The 6939-nt window shown below is 53.5% G+C and overlaps 1 protein-coding gene across 1 annotated transcript; it reads right to left on the bottom strand.

Moving 5' to 3' along the window:
- Positions 1-201: 201 nt before the first annotated feature.
- Positions 202-1883, bottom strand: SOX17 (SRY-box transcription factor 17). Its single transcript, XM_084509396.1, has 2 exons — positions 1463-1883; positions 202-1290 (listed from the first exon to the last, which is right to left on the bottom strand). The coding sequence occupies exons 1-2, from the start codon at positions 1758-1760 to the stop codon at positions 341-343; spliced, it is 1248 nt and encodes a 415-aa protein (XP_084365522.1). The 5' UTR covers positions 1761-1883; the 3' UTR covers positions 202-340.
- Between the last annotated feature and the right edge of the window lie 5056 nt (positions 1884-6939).

Raw genomic sequence — 6939 nt, 5'->3', positions numbered from 1 at the left:
ATTAATTTATTTCCTTGAAGTACAAAAAAAAAAAAAAAGAAAAAAAAAAAAGAAAAAAATAATTTATAGTTAAAAGCAGCTGGTAAAACTGTGCTCTGAGAAGACAAGTAACGGTGCTGATGTTGCAAGAATGAGCATAATTTCGGGCATGGACGTAAAAAAAAATAAGAAGTGTAAACATGCTGGCACATCAGTCGAGGACCAGTTTGAAACACATGCTTTTAATCTGCACGGCAACCGCACCTTTCCGCCCAGCCGGAGCCTGCGAAAGTGTCCCGAGAAGCCTCCAATAAATTACATAAATAGGAGCGGGGCCGGGCGGCTCCGTGGCAGTCCCTCCTCAGCCGTCGGGGTAGCCGCAGTAGTAGACGGCGCTGCTGGCGTCCGACACGGCGGCGGAGATGGGCCCGGCCGAGAGCCCCTCGGCGGCGTCGTGGCCGGCCAGGGGCAGCCCCAGCTCGGCCTTGCAGGCGAAGCGCAGGTACTGCTCGAACTCGGCGCGGTCCACTTCGCCCAGCAGCTCGTCCTGCGGCAAGTGCTCCAGCGCCTCCCGGCACGGCGCCGCCTCGGGCGGGGGCGACGGCTGCCCCCCCGACGGCAGCGGCAGCACCGGCGGCAGCACCGGGGGCAGCACGGGCGGGGGGCCGCGCCCTGGGCCCGGCGGCTGGCACATCTGCCCGTAGTAGGCGTGCAGCGGCGCCGGGCAGCCCAGCAGCCCCTGCAGCGAGCCGGCCGGCCCCAGCGGCTCGCCGGCGGCCAGGTGCCGCCGCAGCGCGGCCCCCGACGGGCTCTCCCCGGCCGCCGCCGCCGGGTACTCGCCGGCCGCCTGCGGGCCGTAGCTGCCGTAGGGCCCCGGGCCGCCCTCCTCCGGCAGCCCCGCCGCGAAGAAGGGCGCCTCGCTGTCCGCCGCGTCCAGCGGCGACGGGTCCGGCGTCGGCAGCCCGTAGCCGTCGAAGGCGGCGCCGAGCGGCGGGCAGTCCCGGTAGTGGCCGCCGGCCGGCCCCGCCGCGTAGCCCTGCTCGCCGTAGGGCAGCCCCAGGCTCTCGGCGCACATCCTGCCGCCGCCGCCGCCCTCGCTGCCCGGCCCGGCCGCCGCCGCAGCCGCCGCCGCCTCCGCCAGGCCGTGCTGCAGGAAGCCGCTCTCCACCCGCTTCAGGCGCTTCACCTGCTTCCGTCGCCGCGGCCGGTACTTGTAGTTGGGGTGGTCCTGCATGTGCTGCACCCGCAGCCTCTCCGCCTCCTCCACGAACGGCCGCTTCTCCGCCAGCGACAGCGCCTTCCACGATTTACCTGCGCCCACACGCACCGTCACACCGGCCGCCCCGACGCCCCTCAGCCCCCCGCAGCCCCCGGACCCCCTCAACCCCCTGCCCCGCAGCCCCCGGCCCCCCGCAGACCCCGCAAACCCCCCGTCCCCCCATCTCCCCCCCACATGCCCACCCGCAGCCCCGCCGGCGCTCACCCAGCATCTTGCTGAGCTCGGCGTTGTGCAGGTCCGGGTTCTGCTGCGCCAGCCGCTTGCGCTCGTCCTTGGCCCACACCATGAAGGCGTTCATGGGCCGCCGGATCCGCGCCTCGCTCTTGCTCCGCCCGCCCGACGGCCCCGACGGCGCCGCCTCGCTCTTCGCCTTCGCCTCGCCCAGCGGGCTCAGCGCCTCTGCCCACGGGCAGGGGCCCACGGCCGGCATCATGATGGGCAGCGAGCACCGCCCCTGCGCCTGGTCCTCACTGCTGGCGTAGCCCGCATCGGGGCTGCTCATCTCGGGGGCTGCGCCCGGGCCCCGCTCGTCGCCGTCGTTGTCGACTCCGTCGCCGCCCCCCCGGGGGCCGATGCCGAGAGCTCCGTGCGGGCCGGGGACGGGCTGGCCGCCGGGCCCCGCTCGCTGCTGCCGGCTCCCCGCGCCCGGCCCTATTTGAGCAGCGGCGCGGCCAATGGGGCCGCGGGGGCGGGCGCGCTGCGGGGCGCTGCCGGCGGCTCCCGCTGCGGCGTGGGGCGGCCCCGGGGCTCGCCCGGCACGGCCCGGCTCGGCCCGGCACCTGGGAGGGGGGGGAGGATTGGGGGTGGTGTTTGGGAGAACACCCAGACACGCCTCGGCCCCGCTCCCCCGTTGGGGCAGCAGGAGGCGGCCCTCCGACGGCACGGGGGTGCCCCGCTGGGTGCCCTCCCTGCCCCTTAGTGGCCGGTCGGAAAGGCAGGGCGCTGGCCGGAGCAGGCACGATGGAGGTGGAAGGGACAGATCCTTCCCAAGCACAGCCGCACGTCCCGTAACCCCCGGAGCGCTCCTTTGAGAGGCACGCTTGGAAAGCAGCGCGGTCAGAGGAAGCCAGTCCTACACCCTACACCCTACACCTTCCCCTACCGCCTGAGCACTCCTCGCCTCGCAGCGTGAACCCCTCGGGGCACGGCACCCAACTGAACCCACAGCAAACCCGCTAGATATTGCCTACCCCCTTTTTCATACTTCGTAATGGGGTTCTTCAGTATTCCCCCAAAGCGTGCCTTTAGTGCTGAAGTCGCCTTGGTTGTTCCTAAGGAGCACTTCGCAGCACGCACTTTCTGTTGCACTTGGCTTCAGGTCGTGTGCGTGCAGAATGTCCAAGATTCCCCTGCTTTGCCCGAATAAACCAACTCTAAACACAAGCAGACACTTGCAGCACGCCGGTCACATTAGAATAAACGCAAATTCTATCCGGCTGCCATTTATGATCTTTTTTTTTTTTTTGGCATACAGTCTAATGTAAAATACGGCGTTTTCACGGGCGCTCTGATTAATATTTGCATTGTTATGTGGCGCCATTAAATGCATCGATGCTTACTTGAGAAACCGCCGGGCTTTAAACTGAAGATCAAAGAGGTTTATTTGGTTAAGGACACCTTTGTTTGGGCAACCGCTTCGATCAAATAAACCAATATTGTCGGGATTCTCGCTGAAATGAAATGAATGAAGCCAGCATCACTGTTAACGAACTCTAACATTGCTTTTCTTCCTAGAAACCTGTTGCTTTACACTTGCCAGCCCAGCAGATATTCCGTAAAAGAAAAAAAGCAGAAGTGCAGGGGAGCAGGACTGACATTAGGGAGGGTCATTCTCGAGACACTTTGCACCCCATGCTCTCCTCTCCCCCGTGTTTGTTAGAGACTATAAACAAGCGATGTGTTTCCAGATTTAGGATAGGCTGCAGTTATTTATATGCAGATAGACTAAATCATTTCCAAAAGAGAAGCACCTGCCTAAAAGCCAGCAAAAAGAAACTTTTCAGTTTCTTCCCACTCAAGCACACGCGTGAGTCCGGCAATTCAAGCACCTCTTTTGTGTCCCTTTTTTTTTTTTTTTTTTTCCTTTTTCTTCACATCAGGTGCCGTACAAAGGTGGCAGAGTTGCAAACACCGTTTGTATGCATCATGCCGGTGTACACCGAAGGCATAGTGGTGCACCACAGTGTAGCAACCCATACAGAAGCGTCAACCCTTTAATACGGCTTGTGAAAAAAAGCCCGGGACTGGTGGCACCGGGCAGGAGCTCAGCACCTTTCCAGCCGCGGTCAGCTCAGCACCACTGAGACCCCACCGTAGGCTCAAGGCTGGAGTACCAGAGGCTTTCTTTTCGTGCCATTCCCGGCCCGACGTGCTGAGGACTCAGGAGCCCTCAGCCCAGGCCAATAGTCCGAGGGAAGCTCGATGTCGATGCAAGGCTGCGACCTGGGGAAAAATCTAAATTAAGCAGAAAATGGAGCTTATCTGGAACAAAATCACGCACGAAGAGAATGCACAGAGCAACAGACGCAGCTGAGTGGAGAAAGCGAGACAAGGTCCAAGGAAAACAAAAAGCGAAAAGGCAACAATGCCCTACAACAAAAAAGGCAACAACCCTAACGAAGTCGGTGTGTTCCCAGTGCCTTCCAGATCAGTTCCCAGCTCACTGCCTGGTCCTGACTCGGGCAAAACTGACCACATAGGAGTTTAACGCCTAGAACAAGGTATTAGCGGTTGTTTGTTTTTTTTTTCTCTTTTTTTTTTCTTTTTTTTTTCCTTTTCTTTGTTTTTTTAAGAGTTGATCTTGTTAAACTGTTAAACCGTTCTTTTTATTGTATTTTGCAGAAATATTTTCGCAAGCCGAGGGAACAAATCCTGCGAGACCTGGCGCTGATTAAGCAGAGGGCATGCCTGCAAACACACTTCGCAGTAATTTGGGGGCTGTCACTTCCAGCAGAAGAGAAAATGTTTTTTTGCTATATAATGAACATGAGGTAATAAACTAAGCAAACTGCCGCTGACTTTGTTCGGGAGATTTGTGCAAACTGTTTCTACAGCTCATTGATCGAGGATCAAAGAAGGAAAGGTGTGTTTTGAATCGAAGCCGAGAAAGTAAAAGCTCCCTGGTTTGTACGGAAAATGCTGGCAGTCTGTGACCCTTTCGGTGTCATAAATAGATTATCTCACCTCTTTTCTCGCTTTCCGTTTTGACTCTTTAGGTACTTTTGAGCTGTAACTTCAAGCAGAGAGCACTGACCAGGAGCCGAGCTCGGCTCCTTACACCTCACTTCCCCGGGGCGTTTCGCAAAGCGCTGCTCCCGGCGCTCCCGAAACCTTCACGGTCGCACGAATCCCGGGGTCATTCGTTAACTTTCCCAACCCAACAATGCCGCCGGGAGTTCATCCTTCTGATTTATTGACCTTTTAAACCCGCCGGGACGCGGCGCGGGGATCCTCCGGCGAGCGATGTGTTTCTATTTCAGAGCGCGGGGTTGGAAGTGGTGCTCCCAGCGTTATCAGAGCCGACCACAAATGCCACATGAAAAGCAGCAAACATCCGGAGGGTTTCCTGCAAACCGAGCAGTTTCTCAAGACAAGAGCCTTTTTTTTTTTTTTTTTTTTTTTTTTTTTTTTTAACTCGTGTTTAAAGGCAGCACGCTTCGCCTCTTTTAAGCGGTTCAGATCCATTAAATGTAAGCCGCCGCTCCGACGGCACTGCACGGGGCAAGAAATCGCCCCGAATTAAGACTTTTAAGGACGTTGAGTTAGGAAAGTGCTTGGATCGCAAGAGCCCCTGGCCAAGGACGACGCCCCATAGATGCGAAGAAATCAAAACCCCCAAAACGAAAAAAAAAATCTCCCCTCTCCGCCTTCCCCCCATTGGCAGCGATCGAGATGCAGGCTGCTCACCCGCATATCAACTCATTTTATTTAAAGATTAAGGTGATCACGAAGATCGCCACGATCTTTGGTTTTCTCCCTGTGAAGTTAGGGAGCAGCCGCTGGACTGCACCGGGAGGGGCCGGCATCGTCTCGGATCTGGAGCCCTTGGGCTAGAGGCTGAGCTGTGCAGGGCCAAAAAGCGGTGCAACACCTGGGGCCGGGCAGATACCCCGTGCCTGAATTTCCAAGAACAGAAATCCTGTTAGTTTTTATGCTTCAGTACACGCCAGCGATAAGATTAAAAAAAAAAAAAAAAAAAAAAAAAGCGCTTGATACAATGCTGGAGCTGCTCCAAAAGATCAGGCATCTGAACTAAGCTAAACAAGTTAAACAGTTTGAGCTAGCCTATTTGTATTTATGCTGGTTTTATGTCAGTGGAGCTAACACAGGCTTGTAGCAGCACAAGATTTATTGCGACAAGCTAGATGCTCAAGTCGCGGCTTAGCAGAGGACAATTCATGTAACCGTACAATCAAAAAGCTGATCCCAACTACATTGGAGTGAAATGAATTTCCTCTTTGCCATCACCCAGCTCCCATCTGCTTACAATGGCCAGAAAGAAAGAAAGTAATAAAATATGCTCTAGAAGGTGGGATACGTTGCTATGTATTAGGATGGTAGATGTTAGCTTTATAGTGTACATGTATGTTTATATTTTGCGTTCTTTCATAGCAATATTTCACAGTGTTTCACACGTGAAATGTTCTTTGTCTTTAGCCAAAAGAAAATTGCTGCATTATACAAACGAGAAAGTTGATGGGGCTAGAGCTGGGCAGGTAACATGCTGTCATGCCAGCTACCTCTCATCACAGCAGAGTTGATCTAGGATTTCAGCATATGTAAATAATCCTTCTGCTGGCAGTTTAGCAGAAATACATAAATGCTACTACTAGAAGTATTCCGTGACAATGACACTTAAAATCTCAACAGCTTGCCTTCTGCAGTTCTGATCAATCAGCAGTAATGAACGAGATCAGAAAGAATTTAAGAACGTCTTTAAACCTTAACACTACAGCTGAATAAAACTATATAAATTAGACTGACAACATAATACGTTTATTTTTCAAAAGAACCAAACAATCAAGCAAACAAAAAAAAACAAACTCACATTTCTTTCCTTTGCTGAAATTGGAAGCATTGGTAATGTTAAAAATATCTCTTCTTATATGATTAAAAGGGCATTTTTTATAACCAAGGCATCTGACTATAAAATTTGATGTTGTTTTTGCAAATCAAGATATTTATTTAAGATTGTAGTCTTAAAATTTGCCCAGTGAAAATGCTCCAGATTTTCTTTTTTTTTTTTTCTTTGAAATTATATTCACTAATCAAGCACAGTACAGTTCCTCAGTTCCTGACAACTGATGTTTAGGTAGATAATTAAACTATGAAAAGAAAACAAATCTGGCAAACAGAAGGTATGGGTTATCAGTAGTTGTGAGTATTCAGATTTGTGATGTTTCTTGAAGGATATTAGTAGAGAAAGTGAATTTTATTTTTAGCCTATTGGTTAACATTCCACTAGCAGTTTCTTTGAAGCATCACAGAAAGCTGCAGACTATCAGAAATCCAAATCAGTCGATCTGGTCAGGTTTTTAAGGATTACTATTTACCAAGCATGAAGCAGTGCCAGTAGCAGTCATCTGCTTGTTTTACAGGGCACAGAGAAGTTACCCTGCCCAGGGTGTGTTACACCTCTGACCTGCACTGAGCAGTGAGAGAGAAGGGAACACAGCTAGCAA

Source organism: Aythya ferina (genome assembly GCF_964211825.1).
Source record: "Aythya ferina genome assembly, chromosome: 2".
NCBI lineage: Eukaryota > Metazoa > Chordata > Aves > Anseriformes > Anatidae > Aythya > Aythya ferina.
The sequence above is the reverse complement of the archived record's forward strand: the minus strand, read 5'-3'. Positions and strand labels throughout refer to the sequence as shown.